The 25647-nt window shown below is 36.5% G+C and overlaps 1 protein-coding gene across 7 annotated transcripts in view; it reads right to left on the bottom strand.

The window, feature by feature from the left end:
* Nucleotides 1–1155: 1155 nt before the first annotated feature.
* LOC148779097 (uncharacterized) overlaps nt 1156–25647 on the bottom strand; it is a 55148-nt gene continuing 30656 nt past the window's right edge. The window contains exons 4-7 of one of the 7 annotated variants that reach the window (XR_016048261.1): nt 14608–14685; nt 14148–14292; nt 2971–3103; nt 1156–1493 (exon numbers count right to left, since the gene is read on the bottom strand). Coding sequence is in view for 5 of the 7 variants with exons in the window: in XM_088856659.1 (XP_088712785.1) it covers nt 13635–13916; nt 14148–14292; nt 14608–14685 (505 nt within the window). In the remaining 2 variants the exon portion in view is untranslated. Of the gene's footprint in view, nt 1661–2589; nt 3236–8504; nt 13917–14147; nt 14293–14607; nt 14686–25647 lie in introns of those variants that run through there. The other 6 variants (XR_016048262.1, XM_088856661.1, XM_088856662.1 and 3 more) reach the window with 6 other exon arrangements.

Below are 25647 nucleotides of genomic sequence, written 5' to 3'. Positions count from 1 at the left end.
GGAGCTTAAAGCAATTCTTCAATCAAGCTGCTCTCTTCTGCAGCTATACAACTAGCGTCATGCATCCTGGTTCCATAGGTGAACAATAGTATATTGTTCCAGCTGAACCATCAAACACAAGCAGGCTCTCTCATTGGAATATTGGGTTCATCTGGATCTTTCATAATAGGATACTTGTATATTTGAATATCCAAGTAGTTAAAGATAATCATAGGATTGTTAACATCTCCCACTTCAATTATAACACATAAGAAGTGTTATCTCAACATTCTCATGCTTATGTCATGAGTTAGTATCGCAAGTCTCATACCAAATAGTAACTCAATGGTCGTTTGGTTTCACAATATGAAAAACGTTCTTGAATAACAAAGGTTCAGCCACACTAGTCTTTTTGGTAGTATACCCATACAAACCAAGTTATCTAATCCACACAGCACATATCAAGGAGACCTAGCAAGATGGCCATCCTATGATATACCCTACGGTTCATAGTCTTAGGTAATTGAGAATTCTAAAAAACTCAAAACCAGGTCACATAATTGGTACTATAAAAACATGAGTTAAGACATGCAGGTATTTCAAAATAGTGCATAGATTAATGATACCTTTTCATATGTACATAAAATACTTTCAAGGCCCAATGTTTTATATATATATATATATTAAAACTCTCGACATGGTATATTTTCACAATAAAACTTAGGTTTTTCACAAATGATCCAATTTAATTTTAAATATATGCTTAATCTTTATAAATCATTTTGACAGCATTCACCTTCAATTACTTACTAAGTCATGTTTATAGCCGTAAAACAAATCATAAAGTCCATCTTATAATTTTATCCAAAATAAAGCATGACTAAAGAATGATTATCAAAACCTGACAAAACACTTCTTATTGGCAAATATAAAGATTTTATCATGAGATCATCATCACATGCAACACATCATATTATTAGACATTATTGGGGGGATGGTCATTAAGATCGGATTCCATCGGAACACTCTCTTTGTGCTTACATATTTGAATGCGTCACACTCATCTCTCGTCTTTCATACTTAAGTTTATAATCATTAATCAAACCACATCTCCATGTGTATCACTACCTTATGTAGTTCTTAAAAGCACAAGTGGGTACTAAAAGACAAGGTATTAAAAAAACTGGCTCTTTCAAACTTCTTAATTATTTCCTAATGTCATACACTTCATACATATTCATAAAAAAATAGCCAAAATATAATCAAAGAAGTATATAAAGCAAAAAATAAAATGTTATTGAATCATCTTTCCCCATATGACCTTACCATGTAATGTGAAATAGATTTCATACCTCAAAACCATGTAGTGTGATACTTAGACTTTCTTGATTCTTTGCTTTTACGTGCTGACGAACTTTTATGAACTTGAAAGAGCACACAACTGATGAAAAAACGCTTGGTCATAATCTTTTACACGTCGATGAAGCATCCACCTCTTCGGCCTTTGGATTCTCCTATACATATATAAAGAAATACTCTTCTTCATCATATCTCACAAATTTAATTCTCCCACTGAGTTTTAAAGTTTCTGTGCTGTCACCTAGTCTCTCTACATATCCCTTCATTGTGAAGAAACCAAGATGCTTTTACATGCTTTACAAAATAGTGCTCTGCTCCATCCCTAAATCACACCATTTAGTGGGTCTTCGATTTAATGACATTCACATCACAATACAATTTTCATAGTAGAAAATCAAGTTGTGCACCTCTTAATAAAATAATTGTTTATCTTAATACATAAATGATTTCTTCCTGAAATGTTTTTTTGTTGAAAACTAGACTCAAACCAAAGCATAACATCATGGTGTAAATCCCAAGTAATATTTTCTTCAAATAAATAAATAAAGGACATTCACATCATAAAATATATCATACTGCAGAATTCCAGGATGAACACTATTTAGTAAAATTGTCTTTCCTCTTCACCTTCATGGAGTTTCCCTTTCAAACCTATTTTGTTTAAAAGTAGACACAGAATAACAACAAATATATCTTTACAGGCCTCATATCACTATGTTAAGTAGGCTTAATAAATATAAATATTTACATCTCAATGAAAATACACCAAACTATAAAAAATTCAAGATGACCTCTCTCCAATCCAAAATTTCTATTTTTTATTTCCCATGGATATGTCTCTCTCAAATAATTTATATTATAAATTAGACTCAAAATGACAGTTTAAAAACTTGGTGTGAGCCTTAAAATATTCTGTTAATAATAGAATAAAATCTTGACTTCTAAATCATTAAAACGATTTTCATTGCAGAAAATAACACTTGCACACATTTGAATAAAATGACTATATCTTTCAAACCACAAGGAGCTTCATGCAACTATTTTTGTTTGAAAGTGGACTCAATTTGATGAGTTACAATCAAATTTTAAATAAAAATAAAGTCATATGATTGGTGTTTCACGGAACTCAATGGACAGTTCCTGAATTTTATATGGTCAGAACTAACACCATTAATTGATGAGTCCATAACTCTCAATTCCCCCAGGATCTCCCATTGAAATTGGAGGTCGTCCTCTCAAAAATATATAATATCATTGAAGTATGTATCAAATAAATACCTTATTATCTTCTTCATATCATTGCTTCAAAACAACACAAAATACCTCATTCTACAGACTGTCTTTTCGATGATTGAACATGCCAATAATTGAAAGTTGGACTATGTAATCAAGCACGGTGTATAGAAAATAAAATTTTTCTTATTCTTACATCGGCAAGACCACTCACAATGTCCATTTACAAACAAATAACTCTTGAAATCAATGAATAAATAAAAAAAGAAAGATACAGTTCTCACTTGCTACCACTATTGAATACAATTTCTTAAATCAAAACATTGACTCATTGCTTTATGGGAATAAAAGAGCCCAACAAAAAATAAAATTTGAAGAAGTAAAATTGTCGACGATTACCTCAATTGGGCTTAGTACACCCCATACTGAGTCACCTCCTTCTAATGGTGCTCGGGATCAATGATCAGTCTCTTGCTTCTCTTACTTGTGGCAACACCCTCTTAATAGCATATGGATCTCGATCTAGAATTAACTACCAAAGGCCTCAATGTCTTAGCGTTGCTCAAGCCCCTTGGATTGATCTTTAGAGAAATAAAAGATAAAAATCAAAGAGAGAGAGAGAGAGGGAGAAATCTACTAGCTAGGGGATTCTCCCCTTTGCTACCTGCAAACAATCGATCCAAGAAAGGGTCATGCTCCTTTCAAACCCAAGAGAGATCAGCTATGTTGGGGCATGCCCCTTAAAAAACTTAGAGAGAGAGAGATGATGCTCTAGGTTGGGGTGTACCCCTTTTAGATAGATCTTGGACAGATTGATAATTCTTAGAGAGAGAAGATAAAAGAGGTGTAGAGATTTATGCAGTGAGAGAACCTCTATTTATATATTTTATATGCTTTCGAGTTTGTCATAATTAGTAGGATCAAATCTTGACCGTCAATCTAAAGAGACTTGTAGGGTGAGAGATGTGAGTCATCCATACTTTTGATCCACTATCAAGATTCAAATGAAGGCGTTAAAATATTATCTTCTCTTTTCTAAACATATTCCCGTGAAATCTTTAAATAAGAAAAATATATCTCTTACTTTCTATTTTAGTATATATCAATTTCTTATTTATTGAATCAAGCAATCTTCATAAACAAAACTTACTAAATATTTCAAATATTTGATTTCATCATGTTGACTTCATCTAAAATTAGAAAGCCAACTTACATGAGACAACTATCACCTTATTTGGTGATCAAGTAATCCCTATGTGTGGGGTGTGCCATCGCGTGGTGGCCCCTCATAGACCCCAACCCAATTAGCACATGTGTAACTGGGTCCCCATATTTTATGGAGGGTCCCACATAAATTTAGAAAATATAAAATTTGTATTTTAAAATTTTAAATCTCATAGTTTATTTAAAGGGATTATATACAATGAGACCATTTACCTTTGGAATAAAGAGACCACAATTACCTACAGACATCCGATGTGAAATCTGATAGCTTGGATGTCACAAAGTTCAAGAAAAACTCTTCTGAACTTTGAGTTGGTCAATGAAATAATGCAGCCACCCAAATTCACATCCAGTGGTCAGATTTATTGTGCCCATCTTGTACCAAAGGTAAATGGTCTTATTATATACTTTCCCTTATTAAAAACATTGGAAAATGTTTTTTTTTAATTTATAAATTCAAATGACAAAAATAAAATATAAAAAAATTCACAAAAATTCAAATAAACATTTCAAAAATCATATAATATAAAATTATTTAATTTTAATGGGAATCAGATCCGATCTAAGAATTTATCAATGCACAGGAGCACTCCACTTTCAACTGCGGACCACGATTAACCTACCTTTCTCAATCTGACCCAGCAGTTTTCATGATCCACAGTCCACTGTAAGGGCTCATGATTGGACCACCAAAGTTAGCCAATAGACTAGGGGACGCAATCCCAGTCTATGGATTTCAAGTTCTTCCCTAGAGATAAAACCATGGTTCCTCAGACCATGATGCAATTACGATTCAATGGTGCATAAGGGTAATCTCTCGTACTTGTACATGCTTCACCCTCAATGATAAATCTCAATACGTCTATCTATGTACATGTCGTGTGATAATATAACGATAAGGTTTTAACCTTATCTCTAAAGGCTATTCATCATACAAAGGTCACACAGTCTCTCGGCTCTCATCTAGGCAGACTCCAACCTCATCAAGGGCTAACCAAGCAAACCTTTCTCAGTGATATCTCTATACCCAGATACCTTGGTTTGTCCAAACTCAGCTGGTCTAAAACATCGAGCCTAGTCTGAGTATCGACAAATAGCATTTACATAGTATGGTCCACATGAGCACCACACTCCCACTAAATTATGTTTCACTATATAAAATACTTTTACAAGCTCTCATAAAGTCTTTAATGACCACATAAACCCAACAATCATTCCCCTAGATTGTATATTATTTTGAAATACTACATGGTATTTTTCAAAACTAGAAATGTTAATATCTTATATGAGTTTGAGATGGTCGTTGGAGGTTTGTAATCTTTTGAAATTGATTGTTTCTTTTGTAATTGAGATTTGTTGACTAGTATATTTCTTCCCGATATTGTTGGTTAGCACGATGAAAAAGTTTTATCTAAAGCCGTAACTCCAAACTTTGCCAAAAAAATGTTGTTTCTGCGTTGGATTGGAACTAAAATTTATTTTTGCTCCTGATTTTTCAAACTCTTGAAGTTCCAAAAAGGTATAGATTTTGAACATGTGAAAAAGGATTAACCCAAATAATATGTTACAATACATAACTTTAAGGCTTAATTTTTTTTTTCCAGATGTATAATTGCCGAGGTCTAAATGTTTGATTAGACGGTTTTTCTTTGTACCAAAATTTTTCTTTTTGATATGGTTTTGCGATGATCCTTTACTTTACTAGTGTGAATGCTTGGCCATTAATTACTTTTTAACCACAGTGAATCCGCTTGACATGGAAACGAGCCAAAGTAAAAACAAGAAAGGGAATTTTACAAATAGATTCCCTTGTAAGATGCATATTTTTTTTTGAGAAAATATTTTTGTAGACTCTATTTTTAATTTTCATTTATCTAATAAAGATTTCAAAATGTATTTCGAAGCATAGAGATCCGATCTTTTAGGACAAAGTTTATATAAGGATGCAACTTTATAATGTAGAGCTTCGGATGCACTTCAAAAATCCATCGGAAAATGTAGTTTTAATGTTGAAAAATTGTTTGATTGATCATCTCGACATCGAGATGTTAGACTATGAAAAATAAAAAGATTTTCAATCTAAAAAATAGTGCATTTTATATCATATTATCTACACCATCCACTTTTAAGATTTTCATTTGTTTATAGATCTACTTGATTTTAACTATTTTTAAAATTTAAAATTTTATAATTAAATATAAAAATAAATTTTGAGATAATCCTAAAAACATTTTATATCAAAATTATATACCATGATAAAATTAGAAAGCGCACCTTACCTCTACAAATACGGATGGATCCGTATGCCACCTGCACCCTATCTTTTAACCACTTAGATACGGATGGATCCGTATGCCAACTGCACCCTATCTTTTAACTACTTAGATGAACTTTACCCACTTTCTTCCTATCTTTTATAGCTCAAATTTTATTTAAAAAAAAAATAAAACTTTTTTTTTTTTTTTCTTCTAAATCCCTTCTCTCTCTTCACTTCGCGTGTTTCTCCCTACCCCGTAAACTCCCCAACTGCTCCTTGTAAGTCCACTTCGCGTGTTTCTCTCTCCCCTGTGAATCTCCCCAACTCTTCCTTTTAAGTCTTAATGCCCTTCCCTACACTATCAACCTCATCAAGAAGCTCTTGAGTCGCCTTCAAATATTTTTAACCCATCGGAACCCCCTGTAAATTTGATGAAACAGAGTCCACAGTCCCCTGTTTCATTCTATGAGATAATCCACGGCCATTCGAATGCCATTAGATGGTTGTTGGGAAAAAAGACTCAAAGAGTGAACCCCTTGTTATGTTTGATCAAACGCCATGGGTGCTATTCAAATACCCATATGAGAAATCGTGATTTCCTGAACAGGTTGGAAATGAGAGATTGAGGCTGAACTGTTCATATTTACGATTTGGGGAGGATTAATATAGGCCTTAGATTGATCAGTTGCTTGGAGAAGGGTGGGTTCATTGCCCTATTTCCTCCATTGATTGTCTTGGTGATGGCCTGAAATTCGATAGGCAAGCAAATTCGGGTCTATGACAGGCGGGTTTACAATGAGTACTTGGCGTTGTGCGCCTGAGGTTGTTGGTTTCAGTTTTAAGAGAGATTGGTACCAATTGTTAAGGGATTTCTATTAACATGATTTACAAGCACCATGTTTCCTGGATTTGCAAAGGGCGTCGCCTCTGCATAACCCACATATACAGGGTTCATGCTATAGAAGGTTTAGGGATTATACTATAATGGGCTTTGACTTTGTCTCAATTTATAACATCCGGCCATTGGAGATTGATTTTTTTTACAATGGCTAACTGTAAATACGTTCCAATAATTATGAAGGATACTTATATTATTGCTGTAGAAGATAATGGACGTACAATTGTTACGCAGGTTTTCAGCTGGTTCTCTTCTCCTTCTTCTCTTTCTGATTCTCTCTATAGCCTCTACTTCTCCCATGACACTCTCTCTCTTCTTTAAATAGAGGGTGATGTAGGAAAATAAAAATAAAAAGAATGGTTGAGATAATATACCCTATCTTAAAGTCTATAAGAGAATCTACACGATATCAAAATTTATTAACTCATTAACTTTTTTACAATGAACTTTTTTTATCTCCCTCCAAATATACTAAAAAAAATTAAGAAATAAGATAAACAACAGACTTTCCTATCTTATCTCTCCCCTATTTTCTCTTTTTTAACCTAGCTACCTTTTATCCAAACCTTCTCCTTCAATAGATAGCCACGTTTTACCCATAATCTACCGTCTTCAATAGATAGCCACGTTTTACCCATAATCTACCGTCTTCAATAAATAGCCACGTTGCCAAAAATAAACCCTCTAAATTTAACATTATTCTATTTATGCTCTTAAACTAACCTGATTTAACCTTATTCTAACTACATTTTTAAACTACCCGGGGAAAGTTTTCTATGTTTCCCCTACAACATAAAGTTCTACCTTTCCCTTACCATCCAACAATCTATTTTTTATCAAGACAGCCACTTACCATTTGATCTTAAATCCAACGTCTCAAAGTATTTTATTTTTAATTTTTTTAATGCAATTTTTTTTACTATGAAATTTGGTATATATTATCTTCTCTTTGGGACGCACCTATAAAAAATAGTAACAATAATTTTGCGATAAAAACTAATGACTAAAACACCTCTTGAATCTTTTAGGGGTATTTTGGTTAGTTTATTTATTACAAATATTTTTTTATATTTTTCTATTAGTGTTAGTTTAAGAGAGGAATGGACATCTAAAATTTGGTGTCAAAATAGTTTATAGAAAAAAATTAAAAATAAAATAGTGTAGAGACATGATATTGTGATTGGGACAATCTTAGCCGTCCATTAAAAAATGAACGGTTGGATAAAAGGGAGGATAAAACTTCTATGTTGTAGGGGAACGTAGAAAGCTTTCCCAACTAACTGATCAACATCAATTCACTCACAACTCATGCCCACCTATCCCTGCACAACTCTTGCCCACCTATCCCTGTGCACCTCATGTTCTTGAGTTAAAAAATAAACACAAAAATCTTAATTATATATATATATATATATATATATATATATATATATATATATATATATATACTTTCTCTACAGGGTGCCATAATGCTTTTACGAATACTAAAACTTAGGTTTATTGATGATTAGGTCATGCTAGTCAGCTATATATATATATATATATATATATATATTTTTTTTTTTTTTTTTTTTTTTTTATTTTTTATTTTTTATTTTTTTTTTTTGGCTAACCGTGATACAACTTCATTGCTTGAATAAACCCTCTCTTCCCAATCGTCTGCTTCATCAGTGACTGCAATCATAGAGGAGAACTCATAAAAAGGCAACCCCAACTTTTAATGTTGCCAACTATATGAAATAGCGAGACAGCTGTGCAAAACCTAATGCAAGAGAGAGGGATTTTCGTTCGAACTGCCGGTCGGAACAAGTTGAACCACACTAGCCTCTACGCTGGTTTGATAACCAATCTAGTTTTAAGAACACTATAGCCGTTATTCAAGGAATCTCCAGTAAAGTGGATGCTCACTCTAGAAAGTAACTAGTCGTAGTGACAAGATTAACATGTTCTTCTTTATTATAGCCATTCAAGGCTCCGGGAAATATATTATTGGTGTAATACATTACTGTATAATGCATTACTTGTAAATGGATTGTTACTATTTAGGTAATATGTAGATGCAACTTAAGAAATATATTGCTACTGTTTCGTTACGTTTGGAATAAATATGGGAAATGCATTACCAACATTTTACCAGCACTCCCTATAAATTATCATTTCTTTTTTTTTTTTGTCATAAAATTCCATTCAAATACAGAATTAAAATCATTATCACATCATTCCAAAAAGATTTTCTAATAATAACATCACCATTCCAAAAAGATTTTCTAATAATAACTTATACCATTCTAAAATTATAATAACATCATTTCCTACCTATTTTGTATGCCTTTGCTTGACTGTGGTTTCAATATGATAAGTCATTGAAATAATATGATTGGAATAATATGATTTTATTGTGATAAACTTTATTTTTATTTATTTTTTATAGAAATCTTTCAAATGTCCCTCCATATAATTTCAAATAAACAATAAATTTATGATATCAAATTCAAAATCTTTATAGTACAAGTTAGAAATGAGAAAAAAGTTGATTACGAAACTAGAAGGTTTGGTAATTGTAAAAAAATTTAAAATATCAGAGGAGACTCGAGAGGTATCTTATTTCAATTGAGCTTTTACTAATTTCTTATGAAAATTATGTTGTGTAATTTCTCATTGATTACCAATTATTATTTTTATTATTCTTATTTTTATTACATAGGTGGCCAAAAAATACACATGAAATGATAGATTATTTACTATTAATTTTTGAAATTATGGTGTAAATACAACTCACACCTCCTAAGTTTGGCCATAAGTCATCATATTTTTTCTTATTACCTCTAACTATGTTCTTTTGGGCCTACACTTTGCCTCTTTTGAGGCTTCCACTTGAACTAACTCGCTCTTCCTAATGGGTGTTGTACTGGGTTTGTGCTACACAAGGCCAGTCTGCTTAAGTCTACTCTTTCTCTCATCTTATCGCCTATTGGTGCCACACCTAAAGTTTTTTTTGATGTATCCATTACGAATTACCTGGCTGTTTGCTCAAAATATGCATCAACTTTTGCAATGATACAAACACATATGACCAAAACAGATTTTTTTTTATTATTATTATGTTTGTTATTTGGATTCTTGGGATTAGAGTTCTTGGGCACCAGTAGACACCCTGTTTATTTTAAATCCAAAACAACATTCTATCAAAGAACCTCTGTTTAATTGACTTCATTGTTAGAATGGAGAGAGAGAGAGAGTAATTAAAAGAAAAGACGAATGGAATTGTGGTAGATAATACATTATATATATTATCCTTATACCTTACTCAGCAAAAAGGCACCTCCTTAGTCTCCTTTTCTTTCTCCCTTTTATTCACTCCTACTTTGTCACTAAAATTGTCCTCACATGAAGCTTCCTTAGGCACCAATATAGATTCTCAAGAGTATGGCTCTTAATGGAGACAGTTGCTCAATGGTAAGGCTCTTAATGGAGACAGTTGCTCAATGGTATGGTTCTTAAGGAGACAGTTGCTCAATGTGAGCAGGTGTTGTCGTAGTGAACGGATAAAGGCAGTTTATTGAGACCATATAAACCCGGATGAAGTGGGCTGTGTGCTTGACTTTTAGAATTAGGATATGTGTCCTCAGGAAAGTGTGCTCCTTGCCTACTTCCCACGTCTTAGCTGCTATTCCTTCTTTCATGGGGACTGTGGTCTTCCAACTCAACATTTCATCCAAGTACCTCCTCTAACAATGGATACTGGCAAGAGCTGACTTGATGAAGCGTTAAGTCGCTGACGTGATGTTGCCTTTAGGTAGCATCAAATCATTGACTTGATATCTCATTTAGGTCAGTGTCACAGTATATGGACGAGAGTTTTCCATGTACACTCATAAGCTGTTTCCCATAGGCCTTGTAGAGTGTGCCATGGATGCAATCATGATAGTCACAAGATAGAACAGTTCATAAAATATTAGTGATCTATCAAAGACATGAGCCATATTGGGCATATGCTATTTTAGAGATAGGCTATATGTCAGAACCATGAGTCATGTTAGACACTAACCACTTAAGGCATAGGCATAATGCGAACATTTTCTCATGGGCAATTGTGGCTACTCCAAGCCATAATTGTTGGGATCTTCCAACCCAAGTCGTGATCCTGCTCCGGAATATTGCTCCGGTGCTCTGGGAAAGGAATCTTAATGGGATCTCAATTTTTAAATTTTGGAATCTCGATCCCCGTTATTAGGGAACCCAATCTCCAAAGTGATTATTTGTTTTATTTATAGCCAAGTAGCATTGCAATTATGCTTTTAATATCTATGCATTGCTTACTGGCTATAAATAAAGAAATTCTATTTTAAGCTCAGGAGCGAGATCCCCTATAAAGTTGAGATTGAGATCCCAAAAGGCAGTATGGAGATCCCCAAAAGGTGGGATTGAGAGCCCAAAACTTTAAGGATCTCAATTCGTAACATATACATTGTACGGGCAAGTTTCGATAACATTGGGAAACATGCACATCGTATTTGCACATGTAGCATTTGTAATGCCATAATATGATGACTTTTTGTTACAGAAACTCATCTCTCATGACATATCTACAACATGTATATGAAACACAATTGGGCACCATCTTATTTCGTAGACAAATTGCAATTTGGGCCTATTTGAAAATTTCTCCCAACAATTTGGCCTCAAAGAATGTATGATTTGCGAATTTGAATTGATTACCAATTGCAATTAAACCCCAAATTGAATTTTTTGCAAAACCAACTTTTGTTTTGCAACAAAATTCAACTTGGTTCTCTCTCTCTCCCTCACTTTGTCACTCTCCACCCACCACCACCATCACCTTTGCCAGCACCACACTACCAACCCATCATCATATGCTCTCCGCCCACCACCAACATCACCATTGCCACCACCACACTACCACCCCATCATCATACCTCCACTACCACTGCCTACCTGCCACCACCATAACCACAACACCACCATCACTCCACCACCATCCATCTGCCGCCACCACCAACACCACTGTCACTCCACTACCACCACTCCAATGCTTACCCGGGGACACCGCCACCACCACTACTACACACCCCAACACAACCACCACCACCATTGCATCTCCACCATCATCACTGCCACACTATACAGCTGCCATCACACCATCACTATCACCACCACCACTATCAAACCACATAAAAACTATTTGTCATTCCAATTTTAAAATTAAAGGATAAAAGAGGTCCCAAGCTGGTCATTCCAGTCCCAAGCCCAGATAAAGGAAAGTGGTTGTGTTAGGTAAGGCAGCCAACATAAAACTTTGCTACACCTTTTCATAATAGCTGACTCTAAATAGTTGGAATAAGGCTTGGATGATGATGATGATGATGACGATGATAGAGCAAACAGATAATTGACCAAATTGACATTTGGTCAGTTACAAATTGAAAAATTCCATTTGACAAAATTTAATAATGAAGCAGTCCCTTACAAATAATGTTTAGAGGAGTACAAAAACCACCTAAACACTAGCAACTATAGATCAAACTACCCAGTTGAATACCACAAATAGCATGATTTAAGAATTGTTGAAGTGGCCCTTGCATTTACAACTACCACATTACACATCACATCAATCCAAGGCCTTTAATTAGATTTTGAAAGCACTTGTGCCATGGTACCTCAGAGAAAAATTCCAAGCTTTATTCTTAGTCAACTAAAGGTTTAAATAATCTATCCAACATTATAATGGTGATCGCAGGAGATCTAGATTATCGGTATTTTCACCCATCTTTTTGGATGACAAATTAAAATAACAATGAGCAGATCATTGGGTGGATCATTGAAAAGGCACTGGCCAAATCTGCCTCCTTCCTAAATACATGACGACCATCATCATCATCATCATCATCATCATCGTCAAAGTCTTTTTCCAACCAATTGGGGTCGGGGCTACACGAATCCTGATACACCATTCTACTCTATTAAGTGTCATACCCTCTGTGGGGCTATAAATCCCAATATTTTTTCTCATTACTTCTAACTATATCCTTTTAGGCCTATCCCTTGCCCTTTTAGAGCCTTCCACTTTAACTAACTTGAACTTCCTAATAGGTGTTGTACTGGATCTGCACCACACATGACCAAACAACCTAAGTCTACTCTATCTCATCTTATCGATTATTGGTGTCACACCTAAATTTTCTCAATGTATATATTTCGAATTCAATACCTTCTTGTCTTCCCACTCATCCATCTCAACATCTTCATCCCTACTACACTCATTCTATGGGTATATTGTTTTTGACCGCCCAACATTCCGCTCCATTGAGCAAAGCTGGTCTCACAATTGTCCTATAGAACTTACATATTTTTCTTTTAAATGTTTACTTTGTATTGAAGAACGAAAAAAGTACAAAATTGCAACCCAAGAGATCAGGAGCTATATACAACAAAAAATAAGGCTCCCCTAAAGGGACGGTGTATAAAGACCAGACGGGCAGAGAGAAGAGGGGTGATCCACTCGCAGCACGGAAGGACCAATGCTACAAAAAATCTCTTAGTCCCCTAAATTTGTAGCTCCTTGTTTAGCGAAGGAGTCTGCCTGAGAGTTGCATTCACACCAAACATGTCGCCATGACACAATGAGACCCAAACATAGGCAAGAGATTTCTTCAAAATTGAGCGCTAGGGACCAAGGGTACGCAGCAGTGCCAAAGGCCCAGCAATTACATTCTTTGAGTCACCTTCGATTACAAAGGTTGAAGACCAATTGCGATCGAAGAGTTTGAGGCCTTTTAGGAGGGCCCGGGCCTCATCCGAGTGGAAGTCAAAGTCACCAATAGGTTTAGAGCAGGAGGCAAGGATAGTGCCTTCATGGTTCCTAAACAGACCGCCTATTCTAGCTGGACCAGGGTTGCCTAGGGAGCAACCGTCAAAGTTAAGCTTGATGGAATCACGATCAGGTGCCTTCATGGTTACCGGAATTTACATATTCCATTGGAAATACAATTAATCATAAAAATCTGACATATTATTTAATTTCTTAGGATAAACAAGCAGTCATAATATGGCAATCTGCCATGAGATCATAATAGGTAACTAATGATTAATGAGGGGGAATGAACGATTATCTTCTATGCTTGCAGATGACTGATATGAAAAATGGAATCTAATGTGAAAGAAATGATAAGCTCATACCCATATCAACCAGCGTAGAGACTGGGCACCTTTGGCTAGAACACTGCTATCCAGTTCTTCCCATGATTCCTCCTCTACAACCTTCAAACTTGGCTTTAAAAACTTCAAGCATCTCCATGCTGTAAAATCACTTCTGTGACTGCCTCTGCAATTCTCACAGTAAGGTTTACTAAGTTAATTGAATGAGCTACAACCTACCATTAGAAATTAAGAAAATGAAAGAAAGTGAAACAATCAGCACCACCAAGATGTCTGTGAATGTGTTTGCAGATAAATATGTGATATTTCAATCTCAGAAACTGGATTCAAGAATGTCATTTGTCAAGGCCCATAACAGCCTTCCATACTTGACAGTTACCAACAGTTTCATATCGGACCTTAAAGGATTTTGCTACTCATGAATTGAAACCTGGAGCAACGATAATAGTAACATAACAAAGAATTTTTGAAGAGTACATACCCACAACGCAATATCTCCAATCTATGGCACGGGAACAGAAGGTGTGAAACAGCATCTGCAGTTATTTTGTCACATTGACTGCACAAATGAAAAAGAAAAAACTAAAGTAACAACAACCCAAGTCAAAGGTGACTCTGGAACTCCGCCCTAATAAACTGAAAGCTGTAATCCAATTGTAATAAATTTGGCATTAGAAAATCAAAGAATAATAATAGTTCATGGTAATTTCCAAAAGCAAAATCAACATACAACCATTTAACAAATACATGAGATATTGTTCCCAGACCAGTCTTCTTTTGCACCATTTTGTTTACAACTCCAGCCTCACTTCTAGGAGGGACTGGAAATGATTAACATGTTATATTGAGATGGCAAATGCATAACTAAAGGTCATCAAGATTTAGGATGGGTGCCAAAGAGAAGGTTTTTGGCACCCATCTATGGGAAATTGGACTATTGTGGCTTCCTTTAACAATATATGCACCAAGAAATCTAGGAATCACAGGAAGATGTTAGATTGGTTTACCAGAAGGAGACAGATTCCCCCTTGGAACATGGGATGTGATTTTGCAGCCATTAATCTTTCGCAGGCAAACATAATCTGCAACCTAGCATAAAATACTTTTGAGTTTGCAGGAGGAATGAGCTGGTTGGCTTGTCTTTTGGGTCTTGCGGCCTTTTAAGGCCTTACCACTTGTATTATTACCCCATGTTGGTTGGAAACTGTGGGCAAGTCCCAACGCAGCAGAAACACAAAAAGATTAAAAAAAAAATGAGAATCAGATACAATTACATACCTTTGGAAGTCCAATCGCCCTGTTGTGGACCTCCTCTTACTTTTTGCTCTTGTGGCTACTCCTTTTTAAGGGTCGAGAGTTTGATGCTCGCAACCTCCGGTCAACCTCCTTGATTACAATAACCAACAGGGTTACCTCACAAAGCAAGTCACGGTCCTCAATGGAGATGGCCCGAGAGTTCTTGCAAAATTGTATGGTTAAATTTCTTTTTCCCTATAGAGAAAAGTGGGAAAAAGATGGTTTGATGGGGCGGTAGAAAGAGGGACCTAGAGACGGGTGTACCACTTTGGCTGGTAAGTGATCTCTATAAAAAAGAATCTCCTCTCTTTCTAAACTCTCTAATATAGAGACGCCCCCTTTCAAGATTCCCTACTCTGGATAGTTATCTTTTCAACCTAGAAATCCATCCAAATCCAAGATCTAGATTCATATTTTCAATTCAAACAAGATTCTCTCAAAATATGCTATCCAGAAAATAACTATCCTAATCTTATAGGATTCCTTTTTCAGAGGAAGATGCCGCACATAAAATTAGAATTAGGTGGGCAAAGTGGAGATATGTAACCGGAGTTTTATGTGATCACCGCATAGTTCTATAGAACAGTTGTGACACCAGCTTTGCTTTATGGGACAAAATGTTTGGCGGTCAAGAAACAACATATCCATAGGATGAATGTAGCTGAGATGAGGATGTTGAGATGGATAATTGGCAAGACAGGAAGGGATAGAATTCAAGATAAATACATTAGGGAGAACCTAAATGGGCTGGCTAGTGTGGCACTGACCAAGTACAATACCTGTTAAGAGGTGTGAGCTAGCTCATGTGGAAGAACTAAAAAGGGCAAGAGGTAGTCTGAAAATAACGTGGTTGGAAGTAATCCAAAAAGATATGGGGATTTATGGCCTCACTGAGTGTATGGCCTTTAATAGAGCAGACTGACGGACATGATTTGTGCAGCTGACCCCAATTAATTAGGAAAAGGCTATGATGATGACAAGTAGGGAGAACTTACGTGTGGCTCCAACAGGCGATAAGATGAAAGAGAGAGTAGACTTTGTGGGCTAGCCATGTACAGCATAGACCGAGCACAACAGCTGTTAGGAGGTGCAAGTCGGTTCAAGTGGAAGGCTACAACACGACAAGGGGTAGGTCTAAAAGGGCATGGTTGGAAGTAGTGAGAAAAGATAGGGGGACTTATGGCCTCATTAAGGGTATGATCCTTGATAGAACAGAATGGCAAACCAAGATTCGTATAGCCAACCCCAAATAGTCGGGAAAAGGTTCTGATGATAATTTATGGACCATAAATCTTTTTCTCTCTCACTTGGTGCACTCATTCTTTTCTTTCACTGTGATTTCCTACCTTCGTTAAATGGAGCTCCCCCCTTTTAACCTCTTATCATGTGGGCCATGTTTTCCCCTCTACTTTATGTAATACATTACTTCTTTGTCTTTATTCTCATGTGGTTTAATAGCTTTAATGGTCTTCCATCTATTAAAGAAGAGCATGCTCACTACCTTCTTTTGATGTGGCATTTCCTCTTTAATATTTATTATTTTATTACTCATCTTTTTCTCTCCCTTACCCAAGTGGGGTGAAAGCTTTTTATAATTCTTTAATTATGGGGGCATTAAGAAAGGGGCTATTTTACTCTCTCCCTCTCTCTCAACAATATGAGAAAAACTCTTTCTCTTTTGTTTCTAGCCATTGTCTCGTTTACCTCTCTTGTTGGAAATATACAACAAGCACAAGATGCAAAGAAGAACGGATAGGAGAGACAGACTATGGCATTGGGCTTGACGGAATTTCTCTCTCTCTAATGTTCCATCTCCATTGAGTATGTAACTTTTGATATTTAAAGAAAGAATGAGCAATTAGAGAAAATCAAGAGAGATAAGGAAAAAATACACATATTTGGTACTCTATTTTGTGCGGGAATGTTCAAGACCTTTCTTATATCATCCATTGATCAATACACATTTAATTGGATCATTTCTTGTATCATCCATTGATCGATCAAAGTAAATTTATTCCTGCATTTCATGCCCAATCGATGTCTTACGGGTGAAATTACTGATTAGAGATCATAAAAAAGATCATAAACATAAAGCAAATAATTCCGTAAGAAAAAAAAAAAATTTAAATATAAAAAATCCAAAAACAAAAAGAAAGACCTAAGAATATGTTGGAATTACAAAGAAAAGGGTCATTATAACACTACAGCGTAAGCCCGACGGCCCATATTGAATCTAGGACAATCCAATTACATTTTGTACTTGAATTTTAATTTTTTTTCTACGAATCCAAATCACTTGAAATTATGAGCGTCTATTCTTTAAAAATAGAAGAATCAAATAAAAACATCAAAAAAGCAATTCACAAAAAATAAATTGACCAATATCCCCAAAAACTTTCAAGGGTATTTTGATCAATTTATAATTTGCTAATTATTTTTTCATATTTTTATTATGTGCACCTTGCAGAGAAGAATGGACACCTCAAATTTTATGTGATTTGGATTTGTAGAAAAATATTAAAATTATATTATAAAATGAGGTTGTGATCGTCAGATCGGCCCAGATTCAATATGGGTCGTTAAGCTAACACTATAGTTGTTAGCTAGTGGGCTAACCTTATTTATATATATATATATTGTACGGGCATTGAGTGTGCAACTCAGAGACTCAAAAATATTATACTAGTCGGAACCGTTGCGCTTCGAAATTTTACCGAGACGGGGCATTTAACACTCCAAAGAAAACAAGCTCACTCATGCCTCCAAATCCCCTAATTTTGATCTCAGCGACTCCTTACTAAATATCGAGGTCAATTGACCACTGTAGGGCCCAGTTATATGGGAGTTTTGTTCCACCATGGTGAATAGCCACTAGGTAGTGAATGGTCAACGTGGTGAGGTCCTACCTATGGGGTGAGAACCCCAAATAACAAATAGGGAAGACATGCTAAAGTAGCACAATCAAGTCTCCAATTCTTAACCTAGTCACCAGATCTATGAAGGCACTCAAGGTCACTTGGTGACGGGCAATTATATACGGTATAACAAGAGGCAGGGAATATCGTATGCACCTCAATACGACTAATAACGGCACGTGTGACTCATGTCACACTATGAGTCGAACTACATGATGTAAATGATAAATAATACAAGATACTATATCAGATTTCACCAAACATGTCTCAATTCAGTCACATATGTGTGTCTTGTCGCAAGCAATGCATCAAGTGGGATGCTAATTGGAGCGTGTTGATGCACAACATACCACCCTACGCAGGGGAATTTATGTCAAGAAAACCTCTTTCTTCTCAATGACATTTCACACAAGATAATTTTTTATCTCCAAGTGCTTTCACTTATTGTGATACTTTGGATTCTTTATAGAAGCTAGTGTTGTCGAGTTGTTACAACACACGGCAACAGGCTCTCTAGCACTTGATCTGACCCCTAACATTGCAAGAACCTCCTAGACCATCAGCCCTCCTGCAAATGCTACACAATAAGCAATGTCCTTCGCCTCTAAGGAAGTCAATAGCAAACACGTCTGCTTCTTATTATACCGGAAAAGCGCTCCCACTCCAAGCGTAAAAAAATATCCTAAAGCGACCATAGCCATGGAACTAATCTCTTGGGACATTGTGGCAATCCAATTGGCTACAACAAAGAATTGTGACCTGATTCATCCTCATTAATGGAGATACATGTCAGGCATTCCCCTTCAATCTCAAAATGTCTATGGGGAACTCTGTCACTTGCACTCCTTTGATGCTTGAGAATGAATGGTGGTTCATTCCCGCTATTCTTGACGACTATAGGAATACTCACACTATAGCCCTTTAGTAGAGGAATCGCTTCACCATTCCCTATTTAAGATCCCACCGACCTCTCAGTGCTTAAGTACTTCGACAAAATGAAGTTCACATCATGAGATTCCACCCATTTCAAAATCATAGATTAGGATATACCTTTGAAGAAACATATCATATGAAAGGACATTCCATGGACCTTTAATCTAGATTACTAGTCATATGGGATGTGATAGACCAAGTTTTCTACTGGTCCACAACTCATAAGAGGTTTTAGGCACAGGTTTTGAAGGAATTCTAGTAAAAATGTACATAACAGTCAACAAAGCATCTCCCAAACAAAAGGTCAATACGATATGTGTTTCTGCCATCATGGAACTCCCTTGTAAATTAGGGAAAAATTCATTCCTTTTGCGATACCATTTTGATGCTGAGCATAGGATATCGTTTCTTGCGGAACCTATCCCTTGATCCGCATTGGACTTACCAAACAGTTAAGGGTGTACTTGTATCCCCCATCACTTCTAAGAACTTTACTTATTTTCCTTGACTGAATCTCAAACCCCCAACGTAAATCTCTTGAAGCAATCAACCAAGGAAAGAGAAAACATCCAATCTATCAAGGTGGGGTGCCCTTGGGAGGCCTTGGCGCCGCCCCAAGCAGATTGGACGTCGCCTAAGCGGGCTCCCAATGCCTAGACCAGGGCGTCCGCCTAGGTTTTGCCCTTGCCCAACGGTAGAAAATGTCGAGCATTTCCACAAAAATTCCTCCTTAATAAGGGAAGAAAAGAGGCTTAGGTGTGTTTCCAACCTCCCTTAAGTAATTTTTTTCTTTTGAATATTACCTTAAAATAATTTTAGAGGCATTGAAACCCAAAAAATTTAGAAAAACAACCATAAATTTTGGATTTTTTTTTATCAAAGAATTTTTCCAAGTTTGAATCATCTCAAACTTTGTCTCTTTTATATGAAGCATTGTGGAACACAAAAAAGTAATAAGGGTTATTTTAAGGTGATTTAAAGGTTCATACTCATCCAAAACATTGCAGATCGAAGATCGCACAAGGTTCGTTCTTATCTCTGCATTTGATATTTCTTAATTTCTCCAAAAGTCTACAACAGGTTCTAATTGGAGTGGAGATTCAGGATGGAAATATGGTTTTTGCTCGGGACAAAATGACAACAAAATCCATTGCAATTTTTGTTGTAATTAATTTAAATAACACTTCATTAGTACTAAGGGGGATATTGCCCCATGTAAGGAGGTCCTAAGAGAAGTTAGGAAGGAGATTCTTGAGAATATGGATGCCGAAAAAGGGAAGAAGGAAGCAAAAGAGGAGAGTATCGTAGAGTTGAGGGAAGGGGTGAATATCTATGGTGACAATGGGAGTGATGATGATGATGACGGAGGGGAAATAAAAGTGGGTTCCTCTCAAAGTTCAATGAGAGGCTTGTAGATGAAGAAGCCTTGTATGAAGGAGCCAATGGATGCCTTTGCCCCCCAATCCCAACGATGCAGTTGAGAAATAGAAAAAGCAAGTTACGATCAAAAATAGGTTCAAGACAGAAGTTTACTATATTCATCGGTTGTTTATCAGGCAGGTATTGCCCTTAATGCATCTCACTTAAGTAGCTTTTATACAATATTGGAAGCAATTTTGGACCAGGGTTGAAGGGCCCAATCCTTATAAGCTTAAGAAGCCATTGCTTCATAAGCAAGGTTTAGAAAAACACTGGGCGGTCCCTAGGCGCCCCGTAGGGGGGGAGGGGGGGTTGTCTCGAGTGCCCAGCACCCAAGCGAGCTACCCAGAACCTCAGGTGCCCAGAGGTTTGAAACATGCACATATATGCATATATGTGCTTTCTAAACGCACATATATGCCTATGCGTATTTATACATTTATATCTATTCTAACCACCTTTTTTATGCAAATTTGTGTGTAAATGTTGACACTTTCAAATCACTAAAACTTTTGCTTAAATAATTAAAAAAGTGAAAAAAAGAAGAAGAAACAAAACAAGTACATGATGTACTAGTCCTTTGGTGTCCATGCAGCATACTCAGTAGTCCATATTTCAAACCATCATGCTTATGGACTCCAAGTGTCCAATGAGACCAAATACCAATACAAAATGATGCTGTAAAAAAAATGGCATGCAAATGAAAAGAAAGAGATCTCTAATTATTCAATATTTTCGATGTTTTATGCTCAATTTTTCGATTGTCTAACCAGCTCAGAATTACCCTGAAGATCTTTGTAAGAACTTCATTTGGACCTTAAAATTTATTGCAATAATATATTTCAAAATTTCGCATTCCCAAAACATAGAAATATCCAACAAAATCCAAAAAAAATCGCATTTCCAAAAAAGTCACATTAAGATATGGTACGGCTCAGTGTTCCAAAAAGCGAACCACCCAGCGCCTAGGCGGATCTGGGAGCCTGGGCACATCACCCAAGCCTAGGTGCCCAAAAAAAGCGGTGGTCCTTGGGCACCCGCCTACGAGCCCAGGAAACCGCCAAGGCGGCCGCCTAGGCCCTAGACTTGGGCGGAGCCCAGGTCCAACGCCCCACCCAGAGGCGGAAATTGCTTTCGGTGGGGGTATTTTTTGTCCATTTTTTTTTTATGGGTTTTAGGTTCATTTGAAACCTAAAACTTATTGGAGCTCATTTAAGAGAGAGAAAGCCCCCAAAAAACTAGTTTTTCGTGATTTCTTTGAGATCAAAGGGTTCCTCAAAGTTATGAGAAATTGATCAAAACATCACCCATTGATATTAGACTTAATTTTTGATGTTTTATAAATCTATTGGGGGGTTTTTTAGAAGATTTTGAGTCCTTAGAAGCATCTTTGAGGTGGAAGTTTGAAGATTGAGCAATCAAACTCAAAGTAAGTGATTTTTTTTTTATTGCTTGTATAAATTGCATTATTTTGAGATGTCTTCTTCGGGATCTCATAGGAGTGGCGATCCCAGTTGGGAATATGGCTACAACCTAGATCCTAATGATAAAAATTGTATAAGATGCAATTTTTTTGAGAAGGATACAAAAGGGGGCATAAACTGGTTCAAAAAACATCTTGCTAGTATCAGGGGGGATGTTGCCCCATGTAAAAAGACTGCTGATGTTGTTAAAGAAGAAATAACCAAGTTTTTTAATATGGTAAAAATGAAAAAAGATGAGAGATTTGCCTCCATAACAGAGATTAGGTCTGGGGCTTGGGTCAATTATGATGATGATGATGATAGTGATGAGGATGGGATTGGGGAGGAATGTCAAGAGGTAGAAGTTGAACAATCATTTAGTGGAAAGGGAAAGGGAGTCGTAATTTTTTCTGGTTCTGGTTCTGGGACTAAGAAGCCTCGATTATGGGCCCTATGGATAGTTTTTAGCGTTGGTCTGACCTTGAGGTTGCAGAAGAGAAAACAAAGAAGCAAACCATGACAAAGGAAAAGTGAGAGAGAGCTACTTATCATCTTGCTACATGATTTTATGAGGCGAGCATTGCTTTCAATACCGCTCACTTAAGCAACTTCTATGCCGCGGTAGAGACAATTGGCCAATTTGGGCCTGGGATGAAACCCCCAACCCCAGCTTTCAGAGCCTCTTTTGAAAAAGGCGGTGAGTGTCACGAAGGAAGCTATAGAAGTTAAGAAAGATGCATGGGCTCAATATGGGGTATCTATTATGACTGATGCTTGGAGTGATAAGAAGAGAAGAAGTTAGATGAATTTGCTTATGACTTGTCCTTAAGGGACTGTTTTTTTGAGGTCTATTGATGCCTCTGATCATATCCATGATGCTCATTACATATTCCAAGTTTTAGAGAAGGGAATGAAGGAGGTTGGGGAGCATCATGTTGTACAGGTTGTCAAGACAATGTTGCTCCTAATGTTGTTGCAGCTAATTTGTTGCGCATAGCTTATCCTAAAATCTTTTAGACAATATGTGCAACACATTATATAGACCTCATGCTTGAGGCTCTTGGCGGTTTAACCGAGATATCAGGTACCGTGAAGAAGGCAAAGTCAATTACAAATTTCATTTATGGCCACCATCCCACCCTCAGCATGATGCGTAGATTTACAAAGAAGAAAGAGATTGTGAAGCCTGGGGTCACAAGATTTGTGACCTGGTACTTATGCTTAGATAACATATATTCGAGGAGAGTGCAGTTAAGGCAAATGTTTACCTCGGATGACTGGAGAGCATGCAAGTGGTCCAAGGATCAAGTTGGGAAACAGGTGAGAGATATTATCCTTTCTAAGGCTTTTTGGCGAGAGGTGAAGGGCCGCTCTTAAGGTATTTTTTCCTCTTGTCAAAGTCTTTCGCATGGTTGATAGTGACAAGCCTTATATGGGCTATATATATGAGGCCATGGAGAAATGGAAGAAAGAGAGCTCAAAATTTTGATGATGATGAGAACTGCTATAACTCTGTTTGGGAGATTATTGATGAGAAGTGAGATACGCAGCTACATCGGCCATTGCATGCAGCTGGTTATTATTTGAACCCAGCTTTGTTTTATGTTGACAAAGATATACACACAAATGACACAATTATGCTTGAATTTAATAAGTCTGTAGATGTGCTAGTCCTTGATTCTGATATCCAAGATATTATATGCGCTGATGAGCTGATAAATTACAAGTGCTCATTAAAGTCTTTTGGGAGTCCAATGGCAATGAGGTAAAGGACCAAAATTGATCCAAGTAGTAATAATATTCTTAAGCTCATCAAGTTCACGTAATCAAGTTTCATTTTTATAATTCTATTATTTATTTATGATTTTATTCTATATCTTTGCAGCCAATTGGTGGAGCCAACATGGGTGTAGTTCTCCAAATTTATAAAAGTTGATCATTCAGATCTTAAACCTAACCACTTCCTCATCCGGTTGTATGCGCAATTGGAGTGCTTTTGAAGGGGTAAGGTCGTAAAGGTAATTTGTATAATTGTATTAATAATACATGAACCATAGACTTTAATTAGTTTCATTTGATTTTGTTAGATTCATACAAAGAGAAGGAACAAGCTTGAATCAAAGAGGTTTAATGACCTCGTCTATGTCAAGTGTAATCGATTTTTGAAGGACATGTTTGATAATAGAGACCCCATTAGATCAAAAAACATGGACAACGCTATGGAGCGGTTAGTTGATGATGATGAGTCGAGGGGTATGAAGGATTGACATGGGACATGGTTATAGATGCTTCAGGGACATCAGCTGCCTTCCTAGGGCCACTAGATCTTCTGCACAGAGAATGAGGGTGGAGGAAGAAAAGGCAGATTCAGAAGAGACAGATGAGGACGACCAATATGTCGACGAGGATGACGATTCCGATGAATATGATACTAATGCAGCTGACCCTAATTTTTCTGATGATGAATGATGAATGTTGAATAATTATTAAACTTTGAACTTTGATTGAACTATGAATAGTAAATTTTAAGTTTTAATTGGATATGGATTATGGACCGACTTATGGTTACTTATGGAGTGTGTGCTAATGTGTACTATACTTTGAATTCTGATGTGCCCCAAATACCTAATTCTTATATTTTATACAATATATAACTATAGAATCCTTTTTGGATTCAACTGGGCTGCCCAGATTCTAGGCGCTTGCTTAGCCACTGGGTGGCCTGGACCTCCCAAGCCACCTGGGACCAACCTAGCGCTCTTTGAAACACTGGTATGACTTTCTTTTCTTTTTTTTACTTTTTTTCTTTTTACTTTAAGGTGTTAGAATACCCCCTTTCATGGGTCAAAATGACCCAAAATGGCCCCAAACATGCAAAAAAAAAATGTCGTTTTTATGAATGTTCCTAAGCACCCACCTAGCTTTCTAGGGCAAACGCCTAAGAACTTCCGCTCGGGAAGGCCTGCCCAAGCCTAGGCGAGACAGCCTCCTAGGCACTGGGCAAGCTGTTTTTTCAAACAATAACATAAGGAGGTACAATTCACAAAGGAGTGCCCCAAACCCACAAGGATGCGAGCATTCAATACAGGATCACAGGATCATGATTATGACAGGTACATGGAGTGATGTGAACAGAAGTGTAATGAACATAAAGGTGAATTGTCCTTTAAGGACACGAATTCTAAAGTTTATTGATGCATTTGATAATGTACAGGATGCACAATTCCTTTTTACTTTAATTGACAAGTTCAATGAGGTTGGGGAAGAGAATGATATTCAAGTGGTAATTGATAATGCTATAGAAAATATGGTTATTCCTAATTTATTTGACTAAAAGCGGCCTTGTAACTTTTGAACTCCATGTTTAGCAAAGTGCATAGACCCATGCTTAAGGCTATTAGTGAACTGCCTAGGGTATCAGGTACACTTCCTAAGGCTACAGTCGTGACAATGTTCATATATAGTCACACCATTGCCTTCAGCATGATGCACAAG

Source organism: Amborella trichopoda, chromosome 13 (genome assembly GCF_054954075.1).
Source record: "Amborella trichopoda isolate Santa Cruz 75 chromosome 13, AtrichopodaSantaCruz75HAP2 v2.0, whole genome shotgun sequence".
NCBI lineage: Eukaryota > Viridiplantae > Streptophyta > Magnoliopsida > Amborellales > Amborellaceae > Amborella > Amborella trichopoda.
This window is presented reverse-complemented; position numbering and strand designations above follow the sequence as displayed.